The sequence below is a fragment of the Myotis nattereri genome, assembly GCF_964212035.1.
Source record: "Myotis nattereri genome assembly, chromosome: 2".
NCBI classification, from domain to species: Eukaryota; Metazoa; Chordata; class Mammalia; order Chiroptera; family Vespertilionidae; genus Myotis; species Myotis nattereri.
Genome location: NC_138076.1, coordinates 167,187,794 through 167,200,001, shown reverse-complemented (window position 1 = coordinate 167,200,001; position 12,208 = coordinate 167,187,794). Strand labels below are relative to the sequence as shown.

General features: G+C 54.3%; 1 protein-coding gene across 1 annotated transcript in view; it reads right to left on the bottom strand.

Annotated features, from left to right (window-relative positions):
* KMT2D (lysine methyltransferase 2D) overlaps positions 1-11,200 on the bottom strand; it is a gene marked incomplete at its 5' end in the record, with an annotated part of 35,339 nt that extends 24,139 nt beyond the window's left edge. The window contains 22 exons of the mRNA XM_081083993.1: positions 2-132; positions 359-463; positions 552-671; positions 892-1,113; positions 1,747-1,794; positions 1,896-2,005; positions 2,100-2,264; positions 2,442-2,623; positions 3,364-3,468; positions 4,203-4,313; positions 4,660-4,773; positions 5,228-6,336; positions 6,431-8,062; positions 8,456-8,601; positions 8,777-8,934; positions 9,074-9,188; positions 9,288-9,453; positions 9,788-9,950; positions 10,127-10,236; positions 10,346-10,569; positions 10,765-10,891; positions 11,152-11,200. Of these exons, the coding sequence (XP_080940119.1) occupies positions 2-132; positions 359-463; positions 552-671; positions 892-1,113; positions 1,747-1,794; positions 1,896-2,005; positions 2,100-2,264; positions 2,442-2,623; positions 3,364-3,468; positions 4,203-4,313; positions 4,660-4,773; positions 5,228-6,336; positions 6,431-8,062; positions 8,456-8,601; positions 8,777-8,934; positions 9,074-9,188; positions 9,288-9,453; positions 9,788-9,950; positions 10,127-10,236; positions 10,346-10,569; positions 10,765-10,891; positions 11,152-11,200 (5,412 nt within the window). The remainder of the gene's footprint in view (position 1; positions 133-358; positions 464-551; positions 672-891; positions 1,114-1,746; positions 1,795-1,895; positions 2,006-2,099; positions 2,265-2,441; positions 2,624-3,363; positions 3,469-4,202; positions 4,314-4,659; positions 4,774-5,227; positions 6,337-6,430; positions 8,063-8,455; positions 8,602-8,776; positions 8,935-9,073; positions 9,189-9,287; positions 9,454-9,787; positions 9,951-10,126; positions 10,237-10,345; positions 10,570-10,764; positions 10,892-11,151) is intronic.
* Positions 11,201-12,208: the final 1,008 nt, after the last annotated feature.

Sequence of the window (12,208 nt, the reverse complement as noted above, 5' to 3'; positions counted from 1 at the left end):
CCTGCAGGTAAGCAGGAAACATGTCCTCTAGTTTGCTTTTCTTGCGCCCTCGCCGCTGCTGCTTCTTCTTCTCTTCTGCATCTGCTGGGCTCTGTTCCACAGAGCCCTCTGTAGGCAGGTCAGCAGGCATCACTGGGGACAGAATGGGAAGTGTCAACTTCTCTAGGGACACTGAGCATGCTGCTCCCAAGTTGGCCTGAGGATGCTTTCTGCCTACTCACTCCCCCAAAACCAACTGGACCCACCACCCTCTCAGCCCTTTGAGTGAGCCCTCCTCCGGGCCTCCCTGGCAGTGCCCTATAGGTCCTGTGATGCCCCACCTTCTCCCAGGCCCCACTGGAGCCCTCACCCGTCTCACCCTCGTCGGGCTGCCCATCCCCACTCAACACCTCCGCCTGTGCAGCAGGCCCCTTTTTCACACGTGTGTGGGATTTCCGCTGTCGCACCATGAAACCACCAATGCCTATGAGGAGGCAGAGCTGCAGTTGAGAAGCCACTAGGGACCGGGTGAGCCACCCCTCCCCACCCCATTCCCCATCCCAGGGCCTCACCAGGCCGATAGGGTTTGCGTTTGCGTTTTTTACTCTCCTCAGTCTCCTCCTTGCCAGGCTCTACGTCAGGGCTGATGGGGCCCTCCAGTTTAATTTCACACTCCATGTGCTCCACACCACCTGCGTTATTTAAACAGAGGAGATGGAGGCAGAGCAGAGGCGTGGGCCCTTTAACTCTGTCATCCTGCCACACAAGAACAGAGAGCTGAGTCCCTTGCCAGAGCCATTGGACAAGACCAACAGTGGCCTGAGGATGACCAGAAATGACAACGCTGCTCCCTCCCAACATCCAACTCTCACAGGCACGCTCCCGCTACTTTGGCAGATTCCCCAGCCTTACCTTCACCCTTGAGCAGCTCTTCAGTGTCTAGGTCCCCATCCTTCTTGTCATCAGGGCCAAGGGCATCTGAGGGCTCAGAACCTTCCAGCCCAGCCTCGCCTGGGAGGCCAAGCCGTCCTCGCCGCTGGCGCCGCTTGTGTAGGGGTGACATGGTAAGGTTACGCAGCACAGCCATGCCAGTTTCTGTCAGCCACACACCCTCAAAGCGAAAGTACTGGGGCTCTGCACAAAAGGGAAGAGCATGTGACCCCAGGGAAACCAGAACTCCAAGTTTCAGCCTAAGTCCCCAGCTGGGACAAAAGCAGTGAGAGACAGACAGACCAGCCCCTGCGGCCTGAAGGGTGGAGAGGACTGGTCACCACTGGGTGCTAGCTAAGGTTCTAATTCTCCATCAGTGACCTAGGAGGACTCAGGCTGCTACTGCAGAAGCCTAACTTTGCTCATGATTAACCCTAGGTTCACCAAATATATTCTCTAGCGGTCTGGGGCTGGACGTGCTCCTACTCGCTGAATGCCAGCACACAGTGCCCCAGATGCCAGGAGCAACACCTACATCATGATGGAGGAGATGGCCCCAGCCGCTTCAGTGAGGAAACAGCAGTGTCCTGTGCTCTCTGGAGGTGACACTCTGGTAGTACAGAGGCCATGTTTCCTGGTGGAAGGAACTCTGCCTGGGAAACTAGAGGCCTTGGTTGTAGTCATAACTTTGTCAATAACCTAGTGGGTGACCTTGGGCAGGCTACTCAGTCTCTCTGGGTCTTAGTTTCCCCCTCTTAAAATGAGATAAAGTTAGGGGGGTGGAGCTGGACTAGACAGTGTCTAAGTTCTCCTTGGCTTCGGCACTCAGAATTTCACCTGGCTCTTTCACCTTCATAGGCACCAACTCTGGAGGCGCAACAGGTGCTGTGGAGAGAAGGACAAACCAAGGCAGTTTGAGGCCCTGTCCCAAAGCAAGGCACCCCAGTCCTGACTCCTCCTCTCCTTCCCTAGCATCTGGTACTCACCAGCAGGCTTAATTACATAAGGCTGGCAGGAGACACAGTCAAAGCCCTCATCAGCTGCCTGCTCCACATCATCCTCTGTGAAGAGGCTCTCGCAGCCGGCATGCATCCACCTGGAAGAAAGAAGACATGAGGAGATGAACCCAGACAATGCAAAGCTGAGGATAGGGAAGAGGGAGCCAAACCAGGGGAAAGGAGCACCCTCACCGTTCACAATGGCGGCACTGGATCAGAAGGTCCTCTTCCACGTATGGGGCATGGCAGATAGGGCAGGTCACCAGGCTGGCACAGGGCCCACAGTGTGTGTAACTGTTCTGCCATTCACAGTGGAAGCCAGGGGAGGCGGCTCCACACTGCATACAAGACACACACCTAGTGGGAGCAGAAAGACCCTCAGCACCTAAGCTACCCAAGGCAGCCAGCGGTGCCCCTCGCTGAAAGCCATGTGTCCCAGCCTGGTCTTCTAAACCCAACCTGTCATGTGTTCACCATCACATCTACTCTGACATATCAGGCCCAGGCCCCGCTGAAGATCCTGGGTCTCCTTACCACTTGCACTTCCAGCCGCCCTTGGGCACGGTGAGCAGTGGTGGGTCCAGGCAGTAGGTGTGGTAGCTAATGTCACAGTCATCACAGAGCAGCAGGCGTGAGGGGTCTGAGGCCTGGCCGCACACCTCACACACGATGCACTCCACACAACGCCAGCCTTTTAATAGCATCACCTTGGTGATCTGGTACAGAAGATGACATTTCTCAGGGCGTGATGGAGAGGAGAGGGCAGACTTCTTAGGGGAGGATGGGACTTATATGGGTTGGGCTGGAGGACCCCAATGCCCAGGCCAGACCTCCATTTGAGCAAATAAAGGCTATGCAGAGCACCCTCACCTCAAAACTATATACTGACTCTATACTTAGGCTCCCAGGAACCTCTCCTGGCCACTGCCTCATTATGCATGGACTGGCAACCTTTTACTAGCCAAGTCCCCAACAAGATTATGGATAGGATTAGATTGTACTTCCTCCAATTTTTCTTGAACATTTAAAAACCTGCTACTAATGCAAGTTAAGGAATGTTAGCAGTGGACAAGTTCTAAATGAATATTAAACTGACTAAGTGAACAACAAGCTGACTAATTATGCTTGAGTCAAAAACACTGCTTTCTCTTTGTGGACATTTGCTTATGATTTTCATTTTACATTTTATCTCCAGACTATATCATGCTTTCTACTAGTAAAGTTCTCATAGTTTCTATAATGGACTGAATCATACCAACAACTCATGGTCTACCACCAAAAAACTATAAAGACCACTACCAATTCCAAAGTATTTTTCCCCAAGATGAGTCTGATAATCACGGGTGACTGAAGAATGACTTTCACTATCAAAGGCCACTTTAAGTAGTGTGGGGGCCTGGGATAAGAAATAAGTGACCCCATTCCCCAACCCAGGCCTCTTGGGCTCTGAACTTACCTTGCTGTTGACACAGTATGGGTGATAGCACTGCGAACACTGGGAACAGGCAAGGAGGTGGCCCTCTGCCCCCCGGCCAAAGCTGCCACATACTACACACATGTCCTGGGGAAATACACAGAAACCCAATGTCCAACTAGGTAGGTCTCCTTTTCCCACTCAGTCCTGGCAACTAACTACAACTCTAATCTGAGGGAAGGAGTCAGGGAACCAAAAGCCCAACCCCTGGCCTCAGGACACTGTGAGCCATCATGGGGCCCTGTTCCTTTTTAGTTTGATGTGTTGCCTAGCTGGTGTGGCTCAGCGGTTGAGTGCCAACCCAGGAACCAAGTGGTCACCGGTTCAGTTCCCAGTCAGCGCACATACCTAGGTTGTGGGTTGGATCCCTGGAGGCAACCAACTGATTAATGTTTCTCTCTCACATCTCTCTCTCTCTAAAAATCAATAAACTTGTTTTTTTAAAAAATAGCCTGATATGGGTAAAAGTAAGAAACAAAAGGAGAAGATGGGTAAAGATTGGGGAGGCTGAGAGAGTAACATATGTGCCAGTATTCTATCAGCTTTGTGGGATCATTCAGGTGAGAACATACGTAAGCTCCCTTCCACAGGGCAGAAATCATTTCTGCCTTTTCACGGCTATATCCCTAGCTCCTAGTTCAGTGCCAACCTCAGAGGTGACACTCAAGAGAAATCTGATGGCTAGACAAAAAAACGAACAATGTGATTCCAATTCACTGTTTTCTGATTAGCTGGTAGAGAAGTAGGTCTTTGGTTTTCTGCATCTGCTCTCCCACCTAAACACATACACCCAATGTGAGTCTGCCAGTCACATATGATACCTGCATTAGGACAAACTTGTCTGTATTGGAGAAGAGAACCACAGTATTTTGCATGGTGTCGTCATCATCATCTTCTTCCTCCTTGCTGGGAGAGCTATCGATATCAGCAACCTTATAGGCAGAGAGTTGTGGAATGTGAGGCAGCTAAATCTGCGCAAACTAAGCTGCTTTTTCCTCTTGGTACTGGGGAAGGAGGTATGAACCCCTGGCTAAATGAAGGTCAGAAGTGAGACTAAGAAGCAGAAGAACATCCCAGCTCCCAAACTGGGCCTCAGCCCAACAGCAGAGATTTCAGAGAAGCCTGGGGGCCAAGTGGACAGAAGGAGTAGGCAGAGCGGACAGGCCCTGAGCTAGCAGGCAGGCAGGTGAGCGTGCAGGGGACTGACAGGAGTAAAGGATGTTTAATCTGCAAAGAGCCAGCTGACGCATGTTTGGGGGATGGGAAGCCTCTCCTTACTACCAGAGTCTCAATGGAAGAAGTGGTTGATTTTAGCCGGGCCCGTCCTCTCCCACGTCCTCCATGTGCTCCTCCACGTGGCCGGCGTCTTCCTGGGAAACTACTGCTGCGACCCTGAGTGAAGGAAGTGGATAATAACAGGGAGAAGTTGAGGACTTGTGTGTTGGGTCCACAGGTTTAGAAGGAAGAGAAGAAACTGATGAACAGAGCATAACAGGTAATAAAGGCCAGGAGTCCCAGCAGGGTAAGGGAAAAGCTAACTCTCAGACAGCAATAAGTAGGCAGCTCTTCTCCCAAGCAAAAGTGGCCAAGTGGTACAACGATAAAAATACTGGTGTTAAAGGCCCAAGTTTCTAGTTGATTCTATTACTAAGTAACCATGAAGCTGGGAAAGTCAATTCCCACTCCATGTATTAGTATTCTCCCTAATAAAATAAGAGCGGACTAAAGGAGCCCTGACAGTCTAGAATTCAGTAAGCCAGGGGGGAAGGTATCAGTGACACAGGATTGTACCTCTGCTGTTTTTAGCATGAAGCTGACCACATCCAGTGACTGGAGAGCCCCTTACCTGTTTGATGCGGGAACGAGCCGGGGAGCTGCGCCGCTTCCCCTTGTCCCCTTCAGCTTTGCCTCCACTGACAGCTGTCCCAGTGTCACACAACAGTGAGTCATCAGTCTCCGGCAGAGAGTCAGTACAGAGCCGAAGGGAGCCTTCATCTCGAGCTGGACTAACATCTGTAGATACCCCCAACTCCATAGACAAGGAGCCGCCCCCCTCGGGGTCAGGAGAGCCCAGCAGGGGCTCTGAGCCAGGAAAACTGGCACTGGCATCGCCCTGGCTCAGATTGGAGATCTCATTAACGATGTCGGATTTGATGAGAACAGGTGGGATAGGGGCCACTGGTGCACGTGGCTCCTCTTGCTCTTCACAGGGTGAGCCCTGCCCTGTCTGCTTGCACTCTGGGCCATAGACCTCCATAGGGGTCACAGGGGCCAGCTCCTCGGGGTCCAGGAGCACAGGGGAACCCTTAAGTTCACTAGCCAAACTGCCAGGGGTCTGTCCAGCCTCTGGCTGGGAATCAGGAGTGTCAGTCCCATCCAGAGGGGCTGTGTCTTCCCCCAGGCCAGAGAAGTCTTCCAGGGCTGGGGCAGGACTGGGTGCAGGGCAGGAAAGGTTCCCCATGGGGGAGGGGAGAGGACTAGTAGGGCTAGGCTCCAAGGCTGGGCACTCAGGTTCTGGGGCTTTCTCAATCTCCATCTCAGGCGGCTCGGCCTCATGTGAAACCTCCATTGCCTTCTCTATGGGACTCAGCGGGGAGGGAATGGACAGTGGCAGAGCAGGAGGAGAGCACTGTGAAGGAGGGGAGTTCTGGGGAGGTAGGGAATGCTGGAGGAGTGGAGAACACCGAGGGGGAAGGGGCTCCATCAGGATGGGAGAGGCCAGTCCCATGGGGGATCCTGGAGACGGGGGAAGGATCATAGGGGGTACAGGCTCGGGGTCAGTGCAGTTAGCTTCCGGTGGAGGGCTAATGGGTGTCTCTAGGATGGGGGCAGCCAATGGTGACTCAGGGTCACTGTCCACTTTGGCACCAAAGGGGTACTCTAACTCCCCCAAAGGAGAGAGGGCTGGTGGGGCTACAGCTGTGATAATGGGTGAGAGCGGAGGAGGAAGTGGATCTGGAAGGAAAGAGAAAAAGGGAGGCTCTTAGATTAGATGTGCCATAAAGAACCAAGACTGTCCCAGAGAAAGAGGGTACTAACATCCCCTTACCTGGTGGCATCAGCTGAGGTGACAAGGATGGCTCCCTAGTTGGAGACAACGGTAGCTCCTCAGGCAGAGGGGACAGAGGTGGTTCCCCAGGCTCAGACAGAGCCGGCTCTCCAAGCAAGGGGGATAAGGGTGGCTCCCCAGGTGGGAGGAACAAGGGCAATTCCTCAGGTGCAGAGCATAGGCTTGGCTCCCCAAGGGGCTCTTCAGGTCGAGGGGACAGGCATGGTTCCTTAGGGTGGGAAGACAGGTGTAGCTCCTCAGGCTGGGGGGACAGGTGTGGCTCCTCAGGCCGGGAGGACAGGTGCAGCTCCTCAGGCACAGGAGATGGCTGTCGCTCCTCAGGCATGGGGGATGGGTGTGGTTCCTCAGGCTGGGGGGACAGGCGTGCTTCCTCTGGCTGCGGGGACAGATGTGGTTCTTCCGGCTGGGGGGACAGGTGCAGCTCCTCAGGTGCAAGGGATAGGCACAGCTCCTCAGGCTGGCGGGGCAGAAGCAGTTCCTTGGCTGCAGCGGACAGGCATGGCTCCTCAGGCCGAGGGGACAGGCGCGGCTCCTCAGGCTTGGGGGACAGGCGCGGCTCCTCAGGCCGGGGGGACAGGCGCGGCTCCTCAGGCTTGGGGGACAGGCGCGGCTCCTCAGGCTTGGGGGACAGGCGCGGCTCCTCAGGCCGGGGGGACAGTCGAGGCTCCTCAGGCTTGGGGGACAGGCGCGGCTCCTCAGTCTTGGGGGACAGGCGCGGCTCCTCAGGCTTGGGGGACAGGCGAGGCTCCTCAGGCTTGGGGGACAGGCGAGGCTCCTCAGGCTTGGGGGACAGGCGCGGCTCCTCAGGCTTGGGGGACAGACGCAGCTCCTCAGGCCGGGGGGACAGGCGCGGCTCCTCAGGCCGGGGGGACAGGCGCGGCTCCTCAGGCTTGGGGGACAGGCGCGGCTCCTCAGGCTTGGGTGACAGGCGCAGCTCCTCAGTTGTGGGGGATAGGTGCGATTCCTCAAGTGGGGGGCAGAATTGCAGCTCCTCAGGCAATGGCGACAGGGGTGACTCCTCCAGTGGTAGGGACACGAGCAAGTCCTCTGGTGGCGGGGACGCAGGGGAGTCTTCAGGTGGTGGGGATGTGGGTGAATCCTCAGGTGGTGGGGATACACGTGAAGCCTCGGGTGGAGGGGATGTGGGAGACTCCTCAGGCGGTGGGGACAGGGGAGACTCCTCAGGCGGTGGGGACAGGCGCGACACCTCAGGTAGGAGGGATAGGCATGATACCTCAGGTGGGGGGGACATAGGTGAGTCTTCAGGTGGTGGGGACATGGGTGAATCCTCAGGTGGTGGGGAAAGGCGTGAAGCCTCAGGTGGTGGGGAGAGGGGAGACTCCTCTGGTGGGGGGGACAGGGGTGATTCTTCAAATGGTGGGAACATACGCGATGCCTCAGGTGGTGGAGACATGGGTGACTCCTCAGGTGGAGGAGACATGGGTGACTCCTCAGGTGGTGGAGACAGGCGAGATGCCTCAGGTGGTGGGGAAGTGGGTAATTCCTCGGGTGGTGGGGACAGGGGAGATTCCTCAAATGGTGGGTTCAGGGGTGATGCTTCAGGTGGTGGGGACAGGGGGGTCTCAAGTGGAGGAGATGGGGGTGACTCCTCTGGTGGAGAAAAGGGTGACTCTTCCAGTGGAGAAAAAGGTGATGATTCAGGTGGGGGAGACAGAGGAGACTCCTCAGGCGGTGGAGAGAGGGGTGATTCCTCAGGCGGTGGGGATAGACGAGATGCCTCAGGCGGCGGGGATGTGGGTGATTCCTCAGGTGGTGGGGACAGGGGCGACTCCTCAGGTGGGGGCAGCAGTGGCATCTCCTCATTTAGGGGGGCCTCCAACTGTGGCTCAAGTTGGGCCCCTGCTCTCCCTGTAGATATAACATACTGTGCTCCTATCTAGCTCAACTCCACTCCACAGGAAGTACAGAGTCTAAGGCAGAGCAGAAACTGTCCCTTACCACAGAACAGAAGGGGACTTTCATGGACCCTCAAACCCTACTCACCTAGTGGTTTGGCTTCACATTGCAGAGGCCCCGGTTCCTTCGGTTGCATAGAGGTCACATGCCCACCCTTTGGCTGTCCTTGGCATGCAACGTACAGAGCATCGGGCTCATCAGTGGGGGTATCACCAGGCTCTGGGGGTGAGAATCTGCAGAGGGTACAGGGGAGTAGGCATTGTGGCTCTCATCAGCTATCAACTCCTAGAGAGTATACTGGGGTAAGGGATGAATGCCATGGGTTGTACTGCCCATCTTAGGGCTCCCTCTGCCAATCTCAGCATTTCCGATCCCACAGCCCAATCTCTTTCAGTCCACACTACTTACCTGCTACAGACAACAGAACGCTGCTCAGCAACAGAACTGACAGGCTGTCCTCCCTGGGTTTTGTGACAGCGATAACAGAGTGAGTAGTTCTCGAACCACTCAGAGTTGGGATTCAGCTCTGCTGAGCCTGCCCCACAGGACCGGCATACCCGGCACGCCTAGAGAAAGGAGAAAGCAAAACAGGCATCAGTGAGACAGCAGAGACTAGAGGGGAGCATGGGACTTGTCACAACAGAGAAACTCCAGATGTTATAGGAGGCAGAATTAGAAGAGTAAGGCAGGATCAAGGACCCTCACCTTGCACTTCCAAGAGTGAGCAGGCAGTTCTTCAATAGGTGGTTTTAGGCAGAAGGTATGGTATCCTTTGTCACACGTCTCACAGACCAACATCTTAGAGTCATTCCCAGGTTTCCTGCAGAGACAGGGCACATAACAGGGTCCCTCCCTGCCCTTGTTTTTAACCCTAAACTGTGCTTTGCCTAAGGCTTTCCTCCTGCCTTCCCATTCTTACCTGCAGGCTTGGCACACTTTGCATTCAGGGCACTGCCAGCCAGCACGCTTGCGGGCAGTCAGAGCAGTGTCCAGGCAGGCCCCATGATAGTGATGCCCACAACTGGTACAGAAGAACAGGTCACACAATTCCCCTGGTCCCTCACATACTGCACAACGAGCCTCCTCTGCGGTCAAAAGGGACAGAGAACACAGGTCAGATACGGATTCCTTGCAGGTCTCAGGACAGTGATGTCTACATAACAGGCATTCCATGGACCAGAATGAACAAATACACAGTTACTAAGTGTCTGCCTAATATATGCTAGGCATTGTTCTAGACATTGCAGACATCATAGTAAATAAGACAGGCAAAGCCCCTGCACTCTCAAAGTTCACACCTATTTTAATGAGGCAGACTGACAGTATAAAATTACCATCGTTGATAGTGCTCTGCAAAGTACAAACCCCAGGCACTCTTGACCCCTCATTGCCTGATGTACAAGGAGCAGGACTTCTCACCCAGATGTGCGGCACCCTCACTGTGCTCCGGGCATAGCAGCTGCAGTGTTTTCATGGATAAGAAGGAACCGCTGGCAGTGGCACAGGGGAAGTGGTAAAGCCGTGGGCATCCAGGTGAGCGACAAGGGATGGAGGCACCGAGCCTGGTGCAGTGGGAGCAGCGCTGCCAGGGTGGAAACAAAGCCTCAGTGCCAGTCAGCTCACTCCAGAGCAATATATCAGGCACTAGCTCTGCCCCACTATGCCCACTGCCCTTCTAATTCTACCCTGACTCTCAGAAGCCCAATAACCCTGTCCACCCTGCCCTTTACCTCTACAATCCCCTGGCCCCAGCCCCACCTGTGAGATCCCTGAGAAGATGGCCTTGTCCACACCACATAGCTCTGGGCCCCCCTTCCCCCATACACCGGCCGACCACACGGCACACCAATGGTGAGCCCAGCAGGACCCTGTTTAAGTAGAAAAAGGCAAACAGAAAGGAATGAATTAACAAAAAGGTGATCGCTGGCTTTGGACCACCCAGCCCTACCTTCTTTCCTGCCCAGGTCAGTTACTTACCTCCAGGTTCTCCTAGGTGGGCAGGTGTCAGGCCCTCAGGGAAACCAATCTGTGATAGGTCCTCACTGGGCAGTGCTGCCTCATTGTGCGCTGAGTTCCCCCCAGGAGACACCACTGGACACCGGGGCCAGTCAAATGGCAACTCAAAGCGCCGTAGCTCCCGCTGCCCATGCAGACTGGGCTCCCCGCAGTTACAGAGAGCACAACGCCGCAGTGGACCCCCACTGTGGACACACAAGCATCAGCACCATGCCAGGCCCCTGCCCACAGTCATCCCCCCATGCCCCCTGACAACCCCATGATTTAACACGCCTGTGCTTCCCAAACACTCATTTTCCTAAATATTCCTCTTGAACAACCCAGAATCTCAGATCAAATCCTTTTGTACCCTTATGTCCTCATTTCCCCAAACTATTTACCTGCGGTCCTGAGGTGGTTCCTGAGGCCTGAGACCCCCAGAAGTGGGCACAGATACCTCCACCACATGTGGGTTGGGAAGGTCTGCCTCAGTGGCACCTGACTCCTCAGAGGCTGCATGTCCATCAGCTGAATGAACAAACAGAGAAGCATACATCAGCCATCATCCACTATTTAAATACTAGTCTAGTCACCAGACCTATGAGATTATCTAAAACCGTTGGTGGATCACACTGAGGGCATTTTGACTTTTGTCCCAAAGAACAAAGTCCTTCAATTACCCATCTATTAGACAGACTTAGCTCCTGTCCTTGTGCCAGGACTAGAAATTTAAGGTTGTCTGGGATTAGCAGAAAGCTGTCAGTAAACCCAAAATCTGCCCTACTCACCTGCCGGTTCTGAATCTTTATCCTCACCAGGCGGCTTCTGGCTATCCATCCCTCTCTCCGACTGGGCAGGGCCCTCTCGGGGAGACCTGTCAAAGCCAAAAAAGATATCTGAATGCCCAGAAAGTCTCTCCACTAAAGACTTTTCCCAGAATCCTAGGAGGAATGCAGCTAAGGTATCTAGACCTTACAGAAATCAGAACAAAGCCATACCTACAATTCCTGCACTAATGACAAAAAAGTTCTGCCTAACCTTTATCCCACTGCCTACTTCCTCCCCAGATAAACACTGACCCTCTTCTCCAACTCTGGATTCTCAGAGGATCCCTTCCCTTTTCCCACTTCCTAACTCCTACGAGTTCCCAGGGCAATAGCATCCAACTAGAAGCATGTCCAGTCTACAGCTACAGTAGCGTCCTTTGCCTCACATCTGAGTTCTGGGCTTCTGGTGGGCCCTATCCCTGTCCTTTTCCCTGAGGCCTCAAGTCAGCTACCATCCTAGAGGTCTGTCAGTGCCAACCAATGGGTAATCATAACCCAAGAAGTCTGAGTACAGCTGCAACCCTTCTCCCAGAGACAGAGTCTGGGGTCTTGCAGGCTATGGAACACGTTACTGAAACTAAAGCCCAGGTATGGATAGATCTCCCCAACCTCCACTGGTTCCAACCAGGACACCCCAATCACAACATAAGAAACTCCCCAATTTCTACCCACTGCCTAACCAAATCCAGCTCAGGCCTGGCCCCTGCAGCAACTGAACTCAGGATCTCACCCAGCCTGAAGTCCTCAGGTTGTTGCCCTTAGCAACGCCAACTGCCCTTCTTCCTAAGATATCCCTAGTTAACAGAAGTGGGCCTTAAGAGTCACTGAGCATGTGTAGCCAGGCCTGAAGCTAGGCATGCTGGGAGTCGTAGTCTCAGGAAGCACACTGCCACTTGGAGGAGTTCTAAACAGGACAGGACACAGCCCAGCAGAGTAGCTTCCTTCCTCTTCTGTCAACCAGGGTTTCCACACGCACTATGGGGGTGTGGAGTAACGGTCCCCTCTTCTAAAATATGCC